General features: G+C 43.3%; 1 protein-coding gene across 2 annotated transcripts in view; it reads left to right on the forward strand.

Annotated features, from left to right (window-relative positions):
* The window catches only part of LRRC74B (leucine rich repeat containing 74B), a 494937-nt gene that overhangs the window by 338922 nt on the left and 131177 nt on the right, over positions 1–24838 (forward strand). For both annotated transcript variants that reach the window (XM_069619119.1, XM_069619118.1), the window contains exons 9-10: positions 605–700; positions 21848–21964. In XM_069619119.1, the coding sequence (XP_069475220.1) occupies positions 605–700; positions 21848–21964 (213 nt within the window). The remainder of the gene's footprint in view (positions 1–604; positions 701–21847; positions 21965–24838) is intronic.

Below are 24838 nucleotides of genomic sequence, written 5' to 3' on the forward strand. Positions count from 1 at the left end.
TATTAAGATAGCTGGTATCTTCTGCCAAAACAACTCAATGAATGTAAAATTGAAGAGTGGGATGGCTCTTAAATATGACAACTCATGCTTTAACTATTTTCCTTGATATCAGGTGGTATTTAGTCTTTAATAAGAGTGCATAACCCACCATTTTATGTTGTGGTAGTTGCGTCCATCCAGTGTTCAGTAATCAAAATGATATGTGCTACTTGGGAAGTCAACCATGTGGTTCTCGAGACTGTAATATAATGTTGAATGTGGATGCATATTTCTGTAAAGGTGTAAATTAATTTTTGCTACCAAAAAAAAAAAAATAATAATAATGTTGAATGTGAATGGAACTGATATGGAAGCCCACAATGGGGGTATTCTGAGATCACCAAGTGACCTCATGAACATGTTGAATTTTGTCATCTCTGGGCCCTGGAGAGACTCTAGACATTACACATGTGGTAAGTAGTCAGCCTATGTGAGCTCTACTAGCTACTGGCTACTGGCAGCTTCCAGGATATAGATTAAGGAACATGCATCCTGCTTAAGGAAATATAGTCCTCAACCTTCCAGCTCATCTCTCTTCTGTTTTTTGTTCCGTATTTGATTTCAGATGGCTAGAAACCCCATGAAGAGTGAAGGATGCTTTGCGATATTGAAAGCAATTCAAGCTAATCGCGAGTCCACCATAGAAGCTTTGGATTTCTCAGTAAGTCCAGCAGAAAGTATAGGAGACGGCCCCCTCCCAGCTATTTCAGATGGAATGCTGGCTGTGAAATGTATGCCCCTATCTTCTGCAAACTCTTCTTCATCTCTTCTTCCTGTCTGTCATCTATGAGTCTCTCTCAGTTTTCAGCATCTACCAGCAATTTGAAGTTCAATGTGAGAATTTTACATAGTTTGCTATTTTGTAGGGTAGTCTTTTTTGCTGTTTGCAGTATTTACCCAGACAGCTACTTTTCCACCAGACGTCTTCTATCTTGAATGGCCTGCAACATGTGATCAGAATGCAAAATGAAATTATTCAAATAAAATAATCAAGAAGCAAAGTGCAACCATTGGACAGAGTTGAACTAAGGACTTATTAAAATGCATATGTGTTAATATTGTTTTTAAGATGCCACCATTTGTGAATACCATGATGCCATTGGTTGGTCTGCCAATCAGGGACATAGCTTGGTGCATGTCATCTTTAATACATCCATAGAGCAACGTGAAGGTCATCATCGCTAGAAGCGCACTTATCATGGTTATAGCAAACCAGCAGAAACGTATATTATCAGTTTCAGGGAAAGATTGGCAATGTTTTAAAATAACAGATTGAGTCGTTATTACTCAAAGGGCCTCATACGACCCAGGCGGTAAGTTACCGCCTGGGTCGTACCTTTACCACCATGGCGTAAACTAGGTTTACGCCATGGTGGTTGGCGGACTTACCGCCCCATTCCGAGGTTGGCGGGCGGTAAGTCCCCATTAACCCATTTACCCTTCCCCATTCCCATTTTTGCCCCATAGGGCTCAATGGGAATGGGGAAGGCGTTAATTACTCTACCGTAAATTACGATGGCGTAATTAACAACAAGGTCCCTTAGCGCCATGGATTTTAACACCTGCTAAAAGCAGGTGTTAAATCCTCCATGGCGCTAAGGGACCTCGGAATCAGGCGGTAATGGTCGGCGCTGTTTACGCCGCCGTAAACCCCTTACCGCCTGGGTCCTAATGAGGCCCAAAGTCCCGTTCTTCCTCATCGCTGTTCTCACACTCTAAGGTGTGTCAGTAACCAACAGACTAGCTACATTCACTTGACCCTTTCAAATATAGAATAAAGGAAAAAAAGGACCCCATTCCCAGGGTCTGATAAGAAGCACCTCCTCTCTTCCAAAGTGAGGCGAGGGGTGGGTTTGAAGAGGCATGAGGGCGCCAGCGAGAAATAGAGGCAGATGCTATAGTGTAATCCTTTCACTCTGAGTAATTAAACAGAAGTCACTGAGGGTCTTTATCCTACCTACCACTATTACAAGAACATTGGGACAAAGGTTGAAATGTATGCCTACAGATTCTGATACAAATCAACAATGAAAGGCAACCTAGCAGAAAACGAAATCCCAACCTAGGGGATCACCCAACCTAACGTTGTATACAAAAAAGGGTCACTACAGGAACTTTGACTTCATGTCTGGAATAAAAATGGAAAGCGAATCCACCAAAGGACACCAGAGATACAGAGCGACCACTTAGATAACAAACATATCACTCCAATGATAATGCTTTTGAGGGAGTCTGAAGAAATAATATCTGCCATTCAGACTAAATACATGGTAAAAGGACTTTGCTCTGGTGCCTGTCAAATGATGTTTCGAGGATCTTCTGGGTCCTGCTTGGTCTTTGAAGGACCATGGCTACGGTGATGCTACCAGTATCCAAATCTACAAAGTCATGGGAAGAACCAGTGCAGGGGAAATGCCTAAATAAAGTAACATGGGGATACAGTTTGACCTAATTCCAACCGTTTTTTTGTTACTTCACATTGAGTTCTGTTCTGGTCAATCGGAGGGGTCGAGATGCTCTGTTGTTTTACTATTCAGCACCAGTAGATCATATAACTCATATAAGGAGCCGACAGTCTCAACTCTTCACTGATCTTTGTGGCATAGTTCACATACTGGGTATATCGCGTTGGCACTTCTTTATGTGACACCCATTTTAGCTGATAGAGCTTTTCTAAGTTGATCTGAATGTGACAAGTATCATATAAGATAAACTCATGCAACACTAGACATATATATTTTAAGCTCCAGAAGGAAAGCGTTGCGAGCCTATTTCAATGTGTAGCCAGTTTCCACTAAACTCTAAATACAATGCGTGATGATATTGAGTTCTTGTATGCAAAAGGTCTTTTCTAAAGACCTTTATTTACTGCAGTTATGTGGCTTTGTTTTCTGAAATTGTGTTTTCTTTGTTGAGTGATCATCTTCAGGCACTTGATGAGAATATACTAAATGAGCCTGACAGACCCCAGGAAGATCCCTTCAACATTAATCAGCAATTCCTCTCGCTTCCTTTGGCCCAGTACACACACACACACACACACACACACACACACACACACACGCACGCACGCACGCACACACACACACATACATCTTACACATACCGCACATACCGCCAAAAGTGCTTGCAGCTTGGGTGGCAACAGAGATCCATTCACTTTGGTGGATGGGGGTTACCCTGCCTTGCTTGATCATTGCCCCTTTTTAGGGTTCCTGCTGCTCTTTTAAAGTCTGGGCACCCAGAAAGCACAGAGCCTGCAGTAAAAAGACATAGGCCCCCAAAACACATTTGGCAGGTTTTTTTAAATATCAGCCCCTACTCTTTATGGCGGGCCAGCAGGCTCGGAGAGTGTTTAACCTTTCTCTGGTGGTGTAGGGCTTCTCTTTGGGGCTTGACGTCTGCTCCTCTTTGGCAGCTCTCCAGCTTCCCCATCCTGTGGAAGACCTTTAGGCAAGACAGCCCACACAAGGTAGGTCAAACAGATTTTGGCTAAGGGATAGCTAACTAAAAAGAACATTACTGACAGCACACTCTTTAGTGGCTTTAACTGGTGTAGGCAAAATCACGGACCTTGGTCAGGCATTACACATTCTTTAGAAATGTACAGGGTCAGACTGGGCCATACAATTATCTTGGGCGCCAATGAAAAAGTGTCCCACATTTGCAAATGGCTATACATTCCTTTTGGGACACTGTTTGGATAGTACCCAAGGGGTAGTTCTGATAAAATGTGATGCAAATTCTGCATTTTAAAGAACATGTATTCAGCAACACTGGACAAAGCTACTAGCCGCATAGTGAACTTACTCATCAAACTGGCCCACATCCTTTGTTAGGATCCCTGGTGTGTGATTGGAGGACGGGTTTAGGTCACCCCAAGAGTGTGTAGGTATATATAGGTGAGACCCTGATCCCGCGCTCAGTTCTACAGGATGTATCTGAGTAGACTGCAGGTTTGCTTAACTGCTATTGAGATTTTGGAAAAGACTTCCTGCAGCCTGCTCAGAAAGAAAACAGCTCAAATAAGAGCAGGATCAGGGTCTCCCTTGGATATAGCTACACGTATGTCTAGATAATATCACCCTGGGTCCAAATTGGGGTGCTAAAGAACACCCCATGTACCACAAACCACATGGGCTACCATGGGACCGCATACTATAAAAGGGTTGCAGTAGCAGGGGAACTTTAGCAGAAGTTCCAGTGATCACAGAGAGAGGCCACAGTTCCTAAGACAACAAAGGGGAAAATGCAAAATGTTTAGGGGTCCCTGAAAAGGTCCTGCAAAACCCCAAACAATGGAATTCTGTCCTAACAGAGCTGCTAACAATGAATTAAAGAATGTGTACTCACCTCTAGTCAGAAATGTAATATTACCAATACCCCATCACTCCCCTCCTATAAGATGCTCTGACTCAGGCAGTTCTGATTGAGCACTATCAAGCTGCCCAAAAAGAAATCTCAGAATTGAATTTGGGGCATTCAAAAATTAAGATTTAGCTCGATCGATATGAGGAGCTGTCATGGAGCTGTCATGGCCACAGGCCCCAGAACACAAAAACCACACCATCTAGTGATGGGGCAATGGGTCACTTGACTCACTTATGTCCCTTTGGGACCCATAAACACAGAGGCCCTGGCTGGACTCAGTACTGGCACCTTTGGCACCAGGCTCATATAGAGATATGAGCAGGAACACTTTATTTCAGTGGAGGAGTGCTTTTACTTTTATTTTACAAGAACTTTCCAGGAGCTGAAAGCCTTTATTCCAGAGAACATCCTCATGTGCTGACTCATCGGGTGTAGCAGGCAGGCTGAACCTGGTGGGCGTGGCTTCAGAAGCTCAGCTATATAAGCTGCTCCATCCTTAAGGCCGGTGCTTCGCGTTACTGTGCACTCGCGTGCAACGTGACACTCACCGCCGCTAGGACCAGTTTACTTTGAAACCAGGCGTTCTCCTGCATACTCACCTCCAGGAAACTGGTGCTTCATCACTTCATCTGCAGACTCATCTCCTGGCATCCAGTAATCTTGATCCCGATGCCGCAGCACAGTGCTCCGCATCCACGAACTCGGACCCTGTGAAGAAGAAAGACAAGGTTAGAACATCCGTCCTAGGGACGTGCCGCATTTGTACACCGCGCACCCCCTAGTTAACAATTTACTAGCTACTGTACTGCTGCAGCTTCGTTCCTCGTTCCCTCCGGCTGCCGCCTCGAGCTCTGCAGCTTCTGCCGGGCCGGCAACATCACCTGCAAGGGAAGAAAGCAAAAGAGCAAACATCAAAAGCAGAACGGACAGCAATACAAGACAACAAACTTTACAATACAACAAAAACAGATGAGGAAAGACAAAGGCAAACAGGAACACTTACCTGAAGTATAGTGGCTTAGTCGCAGCAGTACTGGACTACCACGTGCAAGGGACCAGTGAAGGAACTCGGTCTAGGTCATAAAAGCGCCCCTGCCAGAAGCAGCAGGACGAGTGCTCGCCAAAACTAATCAACAGGTGGGCTTTCCAGGGACAGCGTATCCCACGGGTACCACGGTTTGGGAGAAGGGGTCTGGAAGGGGATCAGGCGCACAAGCTGTCATACTCATGCCCCCTATTCGCCACGCAGGAGCAGTTCCGAGCAGCATCACCTATTACCAGCAGTCACCACATAAGCGCAGAGGGCGAAGTCGGACCCGAGCGACCTCACACCCGGGAGGGTTGCAACCATGCCCCAACGCCCCCGCAGAGACAAGGTGAGCGTAACAGGAACTAATGATCCATTTGAAGAGAAGTGTTGATTCTTCCACTTCAAAGTTACTATGGGTGGGTTGCAGGCTCGCCCTTTTCAAGATTATAGTTTTAGTTGTGCTCGTGACCATGTCTTGTTAGTCTCAAAATGATTCAAAGTTGTAAAACATCTGCCTAAACGATACCCCTGTCCCGGAAATCAACACTGCATCATCCTCACAAAGTAGGATGGGCCACGGATGTTTGCCCATTATTGTAACATCTTCCTCCAAATAAGTTGATTTGTCTACTACCCCATCAATAAATAGACTTAAAAGGACATGTGCAAACACAGACCCCTGCCATACACCTTTTTTGATAAAAGATTAAATTGTCTCCCCAATGTTCCCATACCTAATTGAAGCATTACTGGTTCCTTAAAGAAATTGTATAGCTCTTATAAGATCTGCTGGTATCTCCTTTTGCTTTCGGGTGATCGAAGGTTTCTTCCTGGTAACAGAGTAAAATGCCACCTTCAAATCAACAAATGCAAAAAACAGACGGCCCCTTTTCAGCAGATCATATGTTTGTATCAAATGAATAAAACTGAAATGTCCTTAGCTCCTCCTGAAATCTGCTTTAGAATCTGCCAACAGGCTATTATACCGCAAAGTTACCTCCAGTTTGGTTCCAAAGGAATTTCCTAAAGATCCTACCTGGACTATCTAAATCGGAGAATGGCTGATAGTTAGCCTGATTAACTATTTCCCCTTTCTTAATTATGGATGTAATCAGCATTGTGCATCAAAAATATTATAATTGACAACAGAAAGCAAGCCTTAAAAATGCTCAAGACAACCAGGGTTTAGAACGTCATATAATTCCTATACAAATCGGTGGTGTGACCAGGGGCCTTGTTAATCTGTTGGGAATGTTTTGTGTCATCTCTTTCCTTTACGGTGAGTTCTTGCTGTAACAGATCTGTAAACAATGAGTCTTCAGTTGGATCACGCAACTGCACAAAACTCTCATGTTGTGTGATGGTTTATAGTTGTGAAAAATGATTGAGCCAATTGCCCCTCTCAATACTGTTCGATAATGTATGAAGAGGGCCCTCCCTTCCCCAGCTACACTATGGGCAACAAATCGTCCCATTCCTTTTGCATAACCTCTATCCAGCAGTGTCTGTAAAATTCCCCGTGTCAGTTTTATAATCTCGTTTTAGGCTCCTTAATTTCACAAGCGCGTATGGTATTACACCGCCATGTCAATTTGGCTAGAGCCTTCTTATTCACAGTACATTCACTGAAAATCCAGCAATCCATTTTAGGTTAATCACGGTACCGAGATCAGACCTCTTTAAATAATTCTGGTCTGATTTGTGCCATTTAGAGCTCATATTTGTCAAACTATTAGTGGACAAAGTCAAGGGATTCAGTATCTGTTCAGTTGCAGGTAAACCCTATATATTATTAATTGCAGGCCACTACCTCCTAAAAAATTTTTCCATGTTAACCTACTTTTGTATGTGAATAATTAATGTTCAGCACAAACAATATGGGGGACCACGAATCCCACAAGACTGAAAGAGGCGTTCAGTGGGTTGCGGTTACTCTCTACCTTTGCTACTATTTGCATATCCAACACCTCGGATTTGCCAGGTCTACCATGAAACCTTTTCTTAGCCCTGATGTAAAGGCAAATCCAGCAATGTTATCAGACTCGATATGCCCATTTAACTGACCCAAACCGTGTTGGGTTAAATAATTCACCCTAGGCTTTCCATCTTTGCTTGATCTTGTGCTGCAATATGTTGGAAATGGAACCCCTCCAGTACTCAGGGGCTGCATCTAGATGACTAAGAGCCCATGATGACTTACGGAGCATTTCATTAAGTCTTCAGCTAGAATTTTAAATTAGTAATTTGGCAGCAGAGACCCTTTACTTTTACGCTTCAATGTAAGCGGCATCTCCAGCGTTTGCGCCGGTATGAACATCCATGCTGGCGCAAATGCAGAGCATTTGTAATTTGGTGGAGACTTGTTACCTTTGCACTTTAACGTAAGCGGGATCTCCAGCATTTGCACCAGGGAGGCAAATCCATGCATGCTGGAGCATTTGTATGGCTGAGAAGTAGGTAGGCAGCAGAAAACGAAAGTTGCATTTCGCCCCTCCTCCCCACCCTACAAATGCTTGAAAATGGGGTGTGGCGTGAATAAAAAAAGGCGCCAAAGCCTTACTCAAGGCTTTCACGCCTTTCATTCACGTTACGTCCCCAAAGAGCATGAGCTCTTAAGAGTCTAGGATGACTGAGTATTTCATTGCCGTCACCCTTTCCTGGAATTGAACATTGGGTTTTTTCCCTCTTTTTTTGTTGTCTGGGGACCGATTTATGAATGGGAAAATTACAAATTAGGCACTCAAAAGGAAAAACCGGTTACCCCTCTCTCTTTCCATGTTATTGTAACTGATTAGCCAGACACAATACTTCTACGTTTCTCTGCCATGAAACATAAGTGAGATGATATAAAGTATTTAAAAACATTTACAATTTATTTTTCACATAAAAACCATGTCATATCATATCATATCATATCATTTTTAAAATGTTCACCATCGCACACAGTGTTGTACAATACCAATAATTAAAATACACACACATCTCAATTTTCTAGTTAAAATAAGCAATTATAATGATAAAATCACAAAGGAACCATTTGATGGGGTGAAAGAAACAGTGCGAAAGTTGTTAGTGGAAACACAGAGGAAGAATAAATGATCTCTGTTTGTACAGTTTTCAAAAGGTGTATTAGTCTCAAACGCTACAAAGTCCACTGTCCGAACCAAAAGTACAAAACACAACAAAACTTGTTATTATTCCAGTCTTATAGGGTTGTCGACATGTTTCGGCCCCATTTCGTAATGAGACACCATCCCTGATGTCGTTTTCGAGTTGTTATACTGGCCTTCTTCACGACGCACAAGTGTTTTTATATATTGTATTGCATAAATCTTCTATACCCCAAAGGTATGGCAATGGTCACACTAAAATTAATGAAAAGGAAAGCGTCACACTATTATAGTTAATGGCGTGATTCATGATACACAATCAGACAATCTACATTCTCTATAGTTGGCCAAATCTATCTAGTCATTAATCATAACACATGGACATGAGCAAAATTTAGCTAATTCCAAACTGCTTGAAAATTACTTCGTATCCAGACTTAGGGCCTCATCACGACGTTGGCAGTAACCCTTAAATACGGCGGTCGCGCTATTACCGCTGGATTTAAGGGTCCGCAAAATCAGGACTTCGGCGGATTTCGCCCCAGGTCTTGGCTGGGGGGAAATCCGCTGAAAATACACGCTATTACAGCCGGCGGGAAATCCACCGGCGGTAAGAGCGCACATTTTCCCCATTGAGCCCAATGGGGAATGGGGCATTCCCGAATGGGCTCAATGGGGAATGGGAAATTACTTTACTGCCAAACTCGTGATCCGGCGATATTAGCGCCGGGGAGTTCGGCGGTAGGGCTAATACCGCCAGCAGTAATACGGGCGGCGTTACCGCCAAAGTCGTGATCAGGATTAATTCACCCTCTCAAATTGGTGAACCACCATGTGTCACGGTCTTCAAAAGATCGGCCTGTTTCTGACACACAATATGGACACTAGGTTTATGTAAATTACCTTATAGATTTCTTGATATTCTTAAAAGGAGGATAGGTCCAACTGCATGTCAGACACAGGTTCTATTTCTTATGGACAACTCTATATGGCCCGGTGCTTTTGTTCTTCGGCCTGTAAAAGGGACCACAACGTGGCAGATGTGCCACATACCCAAGGTAACACATAGGTTGAGCATGAGTGCTTTGTCATTTTCAAAATTATTTACAAACCCTTTTGATGATAACCCCCACCCCCCACAAAAAAATCTAATAATTTTTAGAAATTCAAATGTCTAGACAGTAAGACAGGATTGTGATAGTTGGAATGACATCCCTATACAAAAAACAAGGGTGTTCTGGGTGTCCCTCTACTGGCACAACATGGGCCATTGACCTGTTCTTGGGTGGATGGCCCCCGGGAGAGTCTCAACCAAATCTTTAGCTCACTGTCCCTTTCACAGAGGAGACATTTCCCTGCATATCAGTCTTTGTTCTGCCCAGAGGCAGTCCACCACCGAAATTCTAGGCAATTCTCCTCTGAACAAGAGTACCAACAGCAACTCCATCCATGTACAACTTCCTCTTATAGAGCCTCTTAGAGTTGCCAAATTCTGTCCTGAAGTTACAGCAGTACTTTCTCTACTTAGCTGTGACTGATGATTCATCCTGCTGATCAATGGTGCTGCAAGCCCCTTTGAGCTTGATGGCCTGCTTTAATTTTCATGGTCCTAGTAGGTATTCTTGCCCCCATTTTGGTAGGGAATGCTTTGAAATCTCCAAGTAGATACAAGTTAACTAGATTTGCCTGGCAAAAATTAGCATTCTTCAAGGGTCTTTTTAGAGAGCAGTGCTTCTTTTCGTTCAGATCCCTGAAGGCTCAGGTAGCAAAGCTGTACTTCTTTCAGTCTCCGAGGACCCATACAGTTGGGGCAGCCTTTAGTTCTGGTCCCAGAGGCAGTTAGTATGCATGCATTTCTTTCTGGTCTCCGCAAGCTCGGACACCAGGTATTTCTCTGGCTTTTGAAGAGCAGTGAACCATTTATGTCAAGTCACAAGTGCTCAAGTGGCAGAGCTCCATTTAAGAAAGGTGTTAAAGGGCTCAGTTAGCAAAGCTGACCTTAGATTAGGTTCCACTGGGCTCATGCACCAAAGTTACATTTGAATTATGTTTTCATCTATGTTCAATGCAGCTCTCCCCAGCTAGGCCCTTGAATATAATGTTTTCTTTCAATATCCTTGTATTACATGTATTGTTGTTTCAGTTCACCCACTCTACATAAAATAATTCTCAAACTGTGAATGAACCCCTCCTATTCTTAAATTCTGTAAGCCACTTATCATGTGGGAAAGTTAATATTATCTCGGAAAATGAGAAGGAGAATGGCCCTAATGCCCTGATAAAGTGACACATTTCATAACAACTGTACCTTCACATCCAACTCCTAAGGCTGTCCACATGAATATATATGGTTAATGTTGTTACTGAAAACAAAGCACAGAGATCGATTTGGGTTGAGGTTAGCTCGTGAAATCTTAAATTCACACTGCTGCAGAAGACATAGACAAGAAAAATGAATGTAGACACAGATCCCTATATAATTTTAAATCGTGCCTCCCACCGACCTAAACCAGCTCTTCTTTAATATCTTTGGTACTCTATCAGTCTGAATAAAGAAAGTATTCAAACTGATACTTTCTACTAAGACGGAGGAGGAGACCAGTAAGTCTGTTGAGCAGGTTGATTTAGCCTAACTCCTTGTAATAATTACCCATGTCATTATACAAATTTGACATCTCTCTGTCCTCAGGAATTCTGTGTCCATGTTGGTAGGAATTCCTCGTCCCCTAGTCTTTCCTCTTCCCTTGGGGGCTGGTTCTGACCTATGTCTTATCCTCCCTGTCAGAGGCCGTAGCTGTTACATTTGCATAGCTATTAGTCTGGTCCCAGTACTTTTTTTTCTATCTTTCAGTCTTTTCATGAAAATGATGAGCAGCAAACAGAACCTCATTTAAGTTATTTGCTTCCCAACCAAGCAGTACTCCCTTAATACTGTCTTCAGATTTTGGGCTGCAGTCTAATTTTGAATGCAGATACTACCTGTAAGGGTGCAGATGTATGAGCCTGACATAGTGGTGGCATGTTTATTGGCAAAGACTTTTACTTACAAAAGTGAATGAAAATTAAAAGCCTGTCTTGGCCTATTACTATGAGTGGTTGCCCTACCTCAACAAAAATACTACAGTCTCTGTCAAGATGTCCTTAAAGTAAAATGTCCACCATCCTGTGTCCAAACCTATTTCCATCCCTTACACTCTAAACTAACTAAAGGAAATTGGGTGTCTTCTTAATCCAGAAGAGGCCACTCTGATTCGGATAATGGCGCTGATGTTCAATCTTGTAAAATAATTTTTAACTTCAAAGTTCATTTCATGAATGTTAATTCTCAAATATATACACAACTCAGTTCCCTGGCTTTTGGAGAGAACGGCTTCCTCTGTCCGTGCTTCAGCTCATAAAGTTTCTGTCAGGTCTGGTTCACTAGCCTGCCAGACCTGACCGCAGACTTTGCTCTTTACAAAAAACTCAATGTTGAAAAATATCTCCAGGTCACCAATGTGGTATCAAGTCCGGTTCAATATCCTGCCAGACTTCATTACATATTTTACAGTTCCACAATGTAATATCTCCAGGTCACCAATGTGGTATCATGTCTGGTTCACTATCCTCAAACAAAATTAGTGGGGATGCCTGATATCGAAACTGGTCCTACAGGCTGTAGACACTGAAAAAATATATATTGGACCAATCGGGGAGAGGGGTGACCTCTTATACTAGTATGTGGTCTTTTTACAAATATCGACCAGTGATTCAATTAGTTCAAACAATAAAATCAGATTTATTGTGTCAATACATTCTGCAAAGAAAAAGATTTTTTGATTTTTATAATTTCAGTATCTATGTTGTGTTTCTGGAAGAAATTAAATACATTCAAAACCAACAATGCTAAGACCAGGCTCACCTATCAAAATACACTACCACTCATTCTCTCTCATTCTTCATTCCATTCATACTTTCTATCTTCTTGATCTAACCCTCTTTGGTTAGATATGACAGCTTTTCTATTGTGTTTTTACTGGGTTCAGATCTATTGCTCAATCCACCCATCTGTGTAGAGATTAATTTCGCAGATTCCAAATGTCTACACGTGTTTCTGTTGTTCTCATAACCACTCTTGGGGTCTTCTTAGTGTAGCAACCTTCTTCAGGACAAACCAACAGCAAAGCTTCTGTATGCTGTCTGTTCACGTAGGGTAAGCCCAGGTCTCTATAAAACAATTAAAAACACTCTCAGTTCTATATCACCCCTCTCATTACTTCATAATATAATTAATATCAGCGCTGACTCTTCACTCGTCATGATCTGACTCACCTGCACCTATCAATCGGCATAGATGGTTCAGATATTGGCATCAGTCCATTTTGCTCTATGGGTCCTTATTTCCCCACAATCACGCAACCTGAATATAGACAATAACCCAGTTATCGGCTATTCAGCAAATCATTTTGATCAAAAAACATTCAATCATGCAGCTAGGTCATGTACACCTACTTGGAAATTTGTGGTTTTATTCTATGCACAATCCTTTTCTCCAGAGTCTGCACAAGTCCCCTGGTTCCTCCAATTCTGCCACTTTCAACTAGTTTCAGTCCAGTGACCTATAGGAAGGTATAACAAACTAGGTTGAATATAGATAAATGTAAAAAAGTGTGAAATGTTTGCTTCAACTACCTTTTTAAACTCCACCTATTTAGTATAAGGTCAAAAGGATTCCAACTGGGAATGTATAATGTAGTCCCATTCTGGAATACCAATGGTCTCTATTGGCCATTCATTTGCCAAGATTACACGTAGTTTTTGTTTTTCTTCATACCATTTGGTCATATGGGTTTCAACTACATATCACTTCTTTTTACATGTCTAATAAGGTTGTGGAATGTTCCTGGCGCTCTTAAGATGCACACAATCCTGGTGCAATCCCTGGCGCTGCATGCACACCCCAACTTCTCATACATGGCACGTTTTTTGGCACATTTCTAAATGAATATGTTTGCTTTTCCTGGTGTGCACGCTGTTGTTTAATGTCATAGCCTCTAATGCTCTATTGCTCATAGTTCACTATCCAGCCACACTGGATATACATATTTTACAGTTCCACAATGTAGCTTGCTTTTTGATAAAGGGTCTCCAACCCCTTGTTCTAGCCTCTATCACCTCTTCTCCTTGTCTGACCGCAGACCTCCATAGACTGTTTCTGGGTCCCGCTGAGTTGTTCTGTCACTTGTTTGCCTTTTCTGTGAGTGCTAGCTGATTTTATACTTTCTTGGGGTCTCTACCCGATTTACTATGGGCTCCAGCCCATTAGTTATCCATGTCTTTGTACTGGTGTGTGTCTCTGACCCTTGTATACATCTCTGGCAGGCTTTGCCTGATTATATCTTGGTCCCCAGACCTTGATGTGCACTGGTGGGGCTTCTCCGCTTTTATATGAGTCCCAGATCCTGATCTTCTGTTTCTGCGGGACCGCTGTCCTTCTTTCATCTGATACGCACTTGAACAGACCCGGTGTACTCTCCTGCCAGGATTACTGTTCGATATAGGCTTTTCCACAAAGTTTGTATCAAATTGTACAGTTCCTCTGTTATCCTCTTCAGCTTCTCAGGAGACCTTTATATAGCTCACAAAGTCTGTATTAGATTGTATAATGCCTCCGTTATCCATTTTTGTTTCTCAGGGTGTATTTATGTGATTCACAAAGTTTGTATCAAATTGTATAATGCCTGTGTTATCCCCCTTTACTTCTCAGGATATGTTTTTTTATCTCGTTAGTCTACTTAGCTCCCTTCATGCCCTTCATTAGCCGGTCCAACCAGTTCCCTAACCTAGGGAAGTCTTGGTACAGTCTCCGATCTGTCCTGGAGGAAGAGCCAGTCAGATAGCACAGAGAGTAGAGCGCTCACTCTGACATCCGTGCAGAGCCTGCCCAGGCAGGTTCAAATCCAGACAGTGCCAAACTCAGCCTGTCATCCTTCCAAGGTCGATAAATGAGCACCACACACTGTGGGTAATAAGCAGCGCTCAGATGCCTGAGGGTTCGTAGCGATATATAAAAATACAAATTATTATTCTGTGTCATTGCCACACTCAGTGTTCTGTCTCCGGCAGCTCTGCAGCTTTATACTCTCCCTCAAAATGTTGGCCACACGCATTTTCTTTCCTGGTTCACTTTTACAGGTTGGGCATCCCCTCTCTCCACCACCGGCCAGGTCCCTGCTGCTTTGACCTCTTGGGGAGTCGCTTCTCTCCTTGACAGAATCTTTGCTTTCAGCCTTCGGGTCCTTCGTCACAGGACCAGTGTCTCATTCCTTGCTCCTTCAAGGCGGGTTTCACGCTCTGTCAAGTCCTTCTTCCCTTTTTTGATTGAGGCTGCCTGCTGTAAGCTGTATTGTGTGTGTTGTTTACGCTGTAGGCTTTTGCCTCCTCGTTCCATCCTCCTCGTGCCAGCAGTGATTTGTATTTTAGCTTGGTAAACCTCACTCTTCCTCGTCCCACTATGTTTAACGGAACCCCTCTACTCTACTCAAACACATAGAGGCATGGGGGACCATAGAGGATTGAGTGGGGTGCCAGGACAATGTGGACAACAACGGAGGGGGAGAATATTGCGTTCTCCCAAGGCAATCGTCACTGGTCCCATGGAGGTTTACCCTCCCCATGTGATCCACCCACTGAGTACCACCCCCAGGGGGACTATCGGGTAACAGCCTCACCTCCCAGGCCTCATGGGAAGGGGATTTCCCCATAGAAGCGGTGACAATACCCTGGGATTTATCACATACCTCATGCTGTGCAGTTTCAGCTGCATTGGGGATCCCTGAATATGGATCAAGATGGCGCTTAAGCCTATCTAGGTAGTCAGCCTGGTTTTAGTTCTTGTACTTCCTACAAGAATTTATTTTGCTCCACTCTATCTTTTTGGGGCACATTTCTAAAATGGTACAGAGAAGTCTATCAGTAAATTCTTTTAAGTTCACTCTCAAGGATTCTTGCGATGGCCAATTACTTCTCTGGCCTAGTAGAGTGAAAGTTTCTGGAGGAATAGAGGCTCATAGCCATTGATGAAGATTGGAAAATGTGTGGGTATAACTGTCTGTTATCACCTAAAGCTCTTCTTGTAACGTAACATGGTCCTCATGTATTCTGGGGAATATTTGGACAATGTTAAATAAATAATTTGTGTTCCACGATTCTGTGAACAGTCACTAATGTAGTACCTGCCCAGAGCATATGTCGTGAAGGGTATATTGCAGCATTAGCTTAGGCGGGGATGCTAAGGTGCCAAATAAGGTTAGAAATTGCCCATGTATCAAGAAACACATGAAGTGTGAACATGAGTGTGAGAGGGAACCTCCCTGTGATTGTGTAGTGGTAGATCATCTATATGCCAGTGTTTCTGTCACTGAAGAGTCTGGGTATTGGATCTGCCCACCTGGTAGAGATGGCGAAGATGATGGAGATAACAAGGCCGATGCTGATGACTGCGGTTTATCAGGTGCCTGTTCAGTTACAGGATTTAATATAGCAGTATTATAAGAGTCATGGATGCCTTTGTAAGCTACTTTCATTGGGGGTACCATTTGGACTGCTGGAAATGGTCAAGTATAATGTGATTGCTCTGCTTTCAGTTCCTTCAGTTGCTCTTTTAGCTTCCATTGGGCATCTTTCAGGGTTCTAGTCTTAGATTCTGTACTTCTCTTGGTAGGCTCAGTCTATCAGTCAAAAAAGATATCCCAATTTCTCTGGTGGACCTTCAACCCTCGGTACTCTACAGCTTTTCTTAAGTAAACATCCTGTCTAATTCAAATGTACCTTCCTCTGAGAAATTCTTAGTCCTGCCACCTTATGAAAAACAGTGCCAAAGAGCCAGAAATTTGCAAGGCTTGGGTGATTAATGTGTGTACATGAAGTGAGCGGTACTCCCTCTAGGCTTGGAGTGACATTTTGCCATTCTCTAAAGGTTAAGACAAGGATTGGCCTATGGGAAAGTCAAGGCAACTATTCACAATGCCCCATACAATTGTGCGGAGCCATTGCTAGACCCGACAATGGCTCATGACTGCCACTCAGTTACTATGCCCCACACGGCAGTGTTGAGAAATGCTCTATAGTCAAACAGACGTTCAGGGACAGGGAAAAACACACGGATGAAAAGCAGACAAGCCTAACCAGATTTCAGAGCTAGGATTTAAAAGTTAGAAATAGAGAAAAGACTAGACGAGTGTCTTTGCCTTTGGTGTCTGGTGCCACCTTACGCAAAGCATTGTTATTGGGGTGACTCAAACGGGTCTCGCTGTCACTGCCGCCTTCTAACCAATAACATTGGACCTAAGGTAACTCAAGAAATGAAGAACAAAGTCTTCACCAAAGTTGCATAACCCAAGCCTACGAGCTATAACTGCACAGATGAATCTGGTTCAGAAAGAGGTGACAGACAAAATTAACTCTTTCACACTTTTTGGCACCCATACATTGTGAACTGCCGCCAGCTTTGAACAACAACCTAGCCCCAGTAATAACATCTGGGTCATAAATTATGAGGCGATTCGCGCAAGTCAGACCTCTGTGGATTCCCACGGGCGTCTTCTTTTTGAAAATGCATGGGGTTCCCTGTTTTCCTTCGTAGCTTCGACACCCTACGCCCAAATCTGTAGGTTGTCCACATGAGCAAAATTCCTGAAAATCTGCTCTGCGAAAAGACTTGGGGTTACCAGTGTTTTAAGCTTTTCCCTTTGCACCCAGGTAGGTGCACCCACACATGCGAGGTACCATTTTCATCGGGAACCTGTGGGCTTGTGGGAAGGTATGCCATGTGTTGTTGGCTTTGTGTTTCAGTGGGTGACCAGAGTGAAATGTGTGGAAATTGTGTTTTTTTTCTGTCATTTTCCCGATTTCCCCCCAAACTATGGAAACTTTCCCTACATAGTTGTTGCCTGACCTGCACAAATCACCCCTTCCTAAACTTGGAATATTGTCTACTTTTCAGAAATGTATGCCTTTCTGGCTTCCCATTCAGCTTTCCCATCCCTTTTCTTCCATTCCGTCCACACATGTCCTATTGGACTAAAAACGCCAAAATCGCCTACCTCTCACAAAACGGCTGATTAGCATATCAAAATATGTTATTTTGGTTTTCACTCAATCTGTTCTTGAAATCCTGGAAAATGGCGAACCCAGCACAGCAAACCATTTGTTCCTAGCTCTTACAAGGAAAACACCACAGGCTTCTTTGTACAACATTTTATTGGCATTTTCTGAAAAAAAAACAAATGTTCTCCTTTTTGGTTATTTTCTCTCACCCCCCTACAGCAAACTAGGATTCCTGGCTGGCGTTACGACCGCCTACATGTGGGGAAAAAGGGGCCAACTTTGGCTGAGATATCTCATGTAACAAAGAAGTTACAAGGGATTGAATGGCGACATACCGAAATCACCAAAAAAGGCCTTGGCACTGGGGGGAAATACCCATGGCAGTTAAGGGGTTAGGACGGTAAAGCCCCAAAGGAGATATCATTTGTAAGGTAGCTCAGTTAGTTAATTCTCCAAATGCAGATTGTGCACAGAAATATGTAACACCTGTGTTCAGCACCTGGCTTAATCTTCCGGTGGGATTATAGTCAGAGTGAATGCATTCAGCTTCCGATGCAACACAGCATTTTCCAGGTAAATTGGTTCAGAAAAAGTGGTGGAAAACACTATTACTGTTGCTTTTTCTAATTGGCCAGATTTTCTTGCATTTTCTGGGTGGAGTTCGGGAGCCGAGTGGACACACCAGGACCCCCTGTATTTCCTGCTCCACCAGACAAATGCGGCCTTACTGCCAGCAAGGATTCTCATACTGTAAATAAGGAAAGGGATCCCTCTGGGATTTGCTTGGAAATTAAACCTGGTAAAAGCGGGCGGAGTCCAGAGGAAGCCATTGTCAATGCCACCAGCAATCGCTAATTGTGCGAGATATTTACACTCTTCCAAAGTGGAAAAGCAATGTGATTTCACCAGCCTTTTACGCTAAAATCTTCCATTTTGTGGCGGAAAAGTAAAAATGTGAGCCAATGGAAGTGGTCCACTCCATGCAGTTTACTTTGCGCCTTGATGCTTGGGGGTTTTGCGTGATGCTACACATGTAATAAATAAATACATTTAACATGACCCCAGATAAATGCCAATGCATGATCAGAATGAGTGAGCATGCAATGTCGCTGGTAAGAGGGTGTCATGTGCTTCTTGAATGCGTTGGCAAATGCCCTTGATTGCCATCTCGCGTTAAGCAGGTGCTTAAACCCATCAGTGTGGATTGCGCAATAATAAGTCGACAGAGGTATTTGAAATGGCCAATTTCGCTCTTTGGGTGACATTGTCAAAGTGGGAGAATGTTGCCCAGCATGTGCCACTTTTTCTGCGGAGTGAATTGTGCCCACCCCGAGGAAGAAGTGTGAAAAACCCACAAGGGCACAGTGCCCTGCTCTTTCTGTGTGTGTCTTCCCCACAGGGCAACAGATGCCGACTCAGACATGGGTAAGTCTCAGGTGGCAAGCCTGTACCCTAGTTGATGTGGCAAAAGATTCCAGACTTCTCTGGCTGATAACATTAGTAGCATTGTTACATGCCACCTGACAGGTATGTGTGATAAAGTTGCAAAGCTCAGCTGTTAGTGGGTTAAAGCAGGAGGCAATGTCTGCCCACACTCAAAGGGTACGTACAACCAAAAGTAATAGGCCCCTCCCTCATCATGGCTGTAGGGGCCATGCTCCAAACCAGGGCAAGAATGCCCTCCAAACATCCATGCCCACAAGTAGGGTACCCCTCGTGCTCCAGGAACCTTGTTGAGCAACCTCTGTGCTTTCCAGGTGATACTAACGTTATTTAAAGCCAGAAGTCTAAAAGGTAATCGCTTAATTGCAGCTGGAAATTAACTCCTGGCGTGATCAAAATGTCTTAACCAAGTGTGACATCATCCCCATCATTTATAAGCAATATGTGTGTTCTCGCATTTCTTCATCCACTGAATTACTGTTAGAAACAAAGGCAAGAGTTGTGTCTCTTGTGTAGGCATTAGGAAGGCAGTTGCCAACCTCTGGCATAATATTCCATGTTCGTCCAATATTGGCTAGCTGTTGCTCTCTTATGGCCAGGTAGAACCATCATGGCAGTGACTGGCAAATGCCTTTCCCCTGCAGACAGGAAAGCGGAAATAAGAGGCCAATTCAAGACACGGAACAAATGGAAGTTAAGACAGACTGAAGCTGTCATTGCTGTGTTAGGGAGAATATGTTGAGTGTTCAAGCAAGGAGGTATGTATTAAGCAAGGAAGTAGTGAGACAAGGGAGAGGCAAAGAAAGACCAGAGGGGCTCTTTGAATAATGTAACAGGGCAGAGGACCCATGCTCTGCCGTCCTAGTAACATATGAGAGAATCAAATAGATCAGGCTTTGCAGCAAATGTTACATGAGAAAGGAACAGAGTCCAGCTCTGCATTCAGAATAACAAAGGCAAAGAAAGGCTAGGCTCTGAAGCCAGCATGAGATGGAATAAGAGGGACCAGACTCATCGTGAGAGGCGGGCCCAGCCCTCGCAGGGGCGCTAGAGGGGCAGCCCACATAGCGGGCTGCCTCTCTGGCCACCCCCCTGGGTCCACATACACCCCACCTACTAGGCCCAATGGAAGTAATTGTTATTTACTCTCTCTTACCATGAGCTCATAGTCAGATGAAAAATCCAGTAATGCAACATACAAAGACATGTTTTTTGCTGCTGCATCCTTTAATTTTCTTCTGTTTTCTTTTCTTGTTTTATACAGTGATATTTGTAATTTAATACGTACTGCTATTTTAATTCTAATTTTGTTAAAAGTTCGGTTCTTTGACTAAAACACAATAAATAAATAAAGCAAAGTCCCCAGGATGTCCCATGTCCCCCCCAGATTTTATGTGTCTCCTACGCCCCTGTGCACGGCACATGTGATGATAATGTATGTTTCTAAATACCAGCCAGATTCCCAACTCAGGGAGGCTACTTTCCGCTCTCACTCTGCTTTTAACTACATAAAACACAACACCACATCACACCTCAGGGGAGTTGCTAGGTCTGGAAAAGACCCGGGGCTAAGCTAATGTCAGAACTGTTGGGACTGGGGGCTAGCTAGTATTTTGGCTGTAGCTCCTGAGATTCTATCCAGGGCTACAACCAAAAGATCAGGGGCTATAGCCCCCTTAGCCCCACCTAGCAACGCCCCTGTCACACCTTTAAAAAATTATCCGTGTTTTTTCTCTAAGATGCTGCTGTCAGGAATGGCTTGGGTGACTCTGGCAAATGCGCACCAGACAATGTGACTCGCGCCCAAAGAGACAAATACTTAAAGTGAGACAGAGAGAGAGAGATGCAGCTCTTCTGGGTGTTACGTACAGAAGCATGTAATCTCATTAGCGTTCTAGGGCTAAAACCTCATTTTGTTCTCTTTTTCTTTTTGGTTTGCTCACACTCTGTTTTGTTAAGGGGTCATATCTTAGAGGGCAGTGACATACAATACAAGCAGAAGAGTGCACTCATAACACAAGCAGCAAACAGGATTTAGCACTGGAATCATAAGACAGAAACAGGTGGGTGTTGGCCCTGGTAACACACAGTAGATGCAGGAGTTAGCAGTGACAATTCGAGATAAAAACATGAATGGACACTGATATCACGTAAGCAGCAGTGGGCCCTGATAAACAGGATGAAAACAAGGGAGTAGGCCTGGATAGCACAAGATAGAAAAACAAGTGGGCATTGATAACACACCCGCATCAGTGGGTATTGATAAGGTACAAGGAGTGGTGAGCAATGGCCATACAGCACAGAGTTGGGCATATATACAAGCTAGAAATAGAAGAAGAATGGAGAGGACATTACTTGCTGAAATCACAAACTAGAAGTTGAAAAAATATGTACTGATGTAACAACATACATGTGGAAATAAGTGCTGGTATCTTAAAGATACAAGTGGAAAGTGATTTTAAAATATAAACAAGGGCTACATATGCCAATGTCACAAAATGCAAAGGAGGACTTGGCAAATATATAAGGTACACGCAAAAGAGGGTGCTCATGTTTCAAGAGAGGAGCATGGGTGAGTATTTAAATCACAAGAAGAGACAACCCTGTTATCAGAATATTAGGTGGGGAGTGGGCACTGATAGTGCATGATACACACGGTGGGTGCCACAGCGTTGGCACCAGCCTGTAGTCCTTATTTGTAGCCCCCTGGTCTGCTGCATGCAGTCACACATTTGTAAGGTATCTTCTATTTCTCTTTTTTTAATAGGATATCACAGTAAACAAAGAGTTTGAAGACTTATATAATACATTGAAATCTCTACTGCCAAACCTTACCGTCCAACATGGAGGCAATACGGTGCTATTTAAAAAGGACAAGTTCAAGGTAAAAATGTAATATTACTTCATTTTTTTCTAACAAAGCTCTTTCTCCTTCGTAATAGTATGACAGACTGCATGCTGTCTCCATCACTCATGTGATATGGGGCGCTGCTCTGCGCGACTGGCTAATATGCATATGTGTACTTGAGCTTGTGGAGCATTCTTAATCGCTTATGTATCGTATCTTCATAATCCGCAAAAAAAGGTTGTGAGTGGCGTCCTCGAAAGCAGAAATGGTACATTCGGAGCAATATTATGGTGGTCAGGGCTAGGGCAAAGACTTCTGCTGTCCCTTGCTGGCAGCTGGGGGGCAATAGCTATGTGCAATTTGTGGGCACTGTACAGAGGGATTCCTACTATTACCTTCATGTAGTAATGGAGCTCATCTTAAAGATGCTGTATCAGTCGCCAATGAGGCATTGCAGCTCATGTATCTATTGTGAACACATTCTGAATTAGTCTTCATTCTTCATAGTTTATATGCAATATTAGTACCCGGTGAGGGGAGGGGGGCTTGCGCCTCCAGCCAATCAGGAGGCGCAGAACGGATGCCTTACCACATGGTATAACCCCTGCTCTGAGCTGAGGTCGCCATCTTCTCTACCGGGAATCAGGTAACTGCGCTGTGGTTCCCTTCCTTCCCTCCCATTTGCCAACCCCAAATTCCACGTTCCCCGCCCCACTTACCTCGCTGGAGCCGGAAACATTTGGTGTTTCTGGCACATCTCTGTCGCAGCATTGGCCAGCATGGAGAGGGAAAAGGACTGTGTGTAGTTCCCTTCTCCCTGGCGGCCATCCTAGTTTGTAGTTTTTTTTCCAAGTTGAGAAACAGCAAACATGCTGTTTCTCAACTTCAAAAAAAAACTATTAGCATCCTCGTACAATATGTCGGGATGCTAAGAGCAATAAACCCCTCTGTGCGGGGGCATTACCGGGTCTGGTAATTCCCTGCGGCTAATGTTACGGCCCTCGTCTGACCCGGTAATGCCCCCGTCCTTCAGAATTTCTTGCTTAGATAGAGTCCATTTGATAATGTGTGGCAATGTAGTCTACATAATGCATGAGACATATACAGTACTGCAATTTAGTTTATCCATATGATAAATATGATAGTATTGTTGCAATGGCACATATGATAATGCCCCTCAATCATTCCTGTGATAATAGGCAACACTGATCAGTCGTCTTTTCATGTTGTAATGAGCAACACTGCCATCTCCATCATTCACATGATATTTCACAATGCTTTCTTAATCATTCATGGTATGTTATGAGACACTTGGTTATGTGCTAAAATGGGGCGTTGTCGCCATAATGCATGCCATGTGTGCATTGCTGCAACCTGTATCGTTCGGTGTTTCTTCATCTCTTTAACATTTAATTCGGCTGGATCCCCAGGTTGAAATTGATTTCAACCAGGCACATCATTACATTCTACACCAGCCACCAGGCTACTTCCTTTCTGATAGCTGAACTGAGCACAAGCCTATTTTTCTAAAGAGGGCCCAGGACACGGATAAACACAATGCAGCTCAAAAGAGTTAAAGGAAATGATGGACAGCTATGCATACCTATAAATTCAAATGCACCAACACGATAAGACTGCAGGATGGCCATTATGTCTCCAATTTGCACTCTACCTGTACTATATGAGGTATAATGTATAACAAAACAAAAAAAGCAGGTGTTTAATAACATGCACACAGCTGCAAAAAGAAATAAGGGCTCCCAGGCTCACTTGGGCCTGGTAGGAAAGAGAAACAAAGTAGATGAAAATACAAGATGCAGGTAAAAGGCAAAACACACAAAAAGAGTTTCATGGTTTTGTGGCATGCCAGGAATCTCCACTCTGAAGGCTCAAAATAAAATGCTTAGAAAGAGCACTAAAGTATCCTTACTTTTCGCGCATGGTGGATTTCTTGGAACTGCCATGTTTTTGTTTTTAATATGGCTGATCTTCAAGCTAATGTGGACAAAGGAACCCAAAAGATGATATCTCCTTGCTACACTGACAACAAAAAACTAGAGGATGATGGATTGGTGTCATCTTTAATAGCCTAAGTGCACTCTTCTGAGCCCAGCACTGCATTGGAGGGCGGGGAGGAGGTTGCACGGAAATTAACATAGGTGATCATCGGTGCATCAGCTGGTCTCACTGCTGACAGGGGTGGACAGTCTCAGCATGATGCTGAGCTGTGGCAAAAGGACATATCCATCTGGTCCCTCCGTGAATATCAAGCTATTGAGCACATCGACAAACTAAACATGGGGAAAGATGTGTTCAGAAGACCTACATTGCAACTTAAGTGCAAGACAGCCAGCTCCATCGCTCTGCCTCTGACATTCCTAAACCTCAGTGTACCTGTGCACGTTCACATCAGCGATTCTTGAAAGTCAGCAAACCAATGTGGTATTATCAGCCCAATGTACGGTTCAGCCATCTTAGTTTGGGAGCCTAGTACACTCAAGATGGATGAGAGGGTATTTTACCCACAAAGGTTTCTTGAATGAAAGAGAACAAAGCCTGCATTTAAAGGTATTACTTTAGAGGGAAACTCAGAAAATATACTAACCTTTCAACATTAATCTGTTTAGAATCTGCAATGCCAATGTGAGCATCACTGGTGACTGCACATTGAGTCATTTCTGTGCTATGTAGACAGATATGGTCAATTTAGCATGATAGAGGTTATTTAAAAGAATTTAAAATGCAGTGAGATATGCAAACGACCGGATTGGGACAGGGAAAAGGCAGGAACGCAGAGACAGAGCCACCAAATGACATACATTTGCATAGATATATGCAGATAGCAGCAGTGGATGAAAATGATACATAGAGAGCAACACAGTTCTCAAATACCATGCATTTGCAGCAAGA

This window comes from Ambystoma mexicanum, chromosome 10 (assembly GCF_040938575.1).
Source record: "Ambystoma mexicanum isolate Mex_15411 chromosome 10, UKY_AmexF1_1, whole genome shotgun sequence".
In the NCBI taxonomy this organism is placed as follows: domain Eukaryota; kingdom Metazoa; phylum Chordata; class Amphibia; order Caudata; family Ambystomatidae; genus Ambystoma; species Ambystoma mexicanum.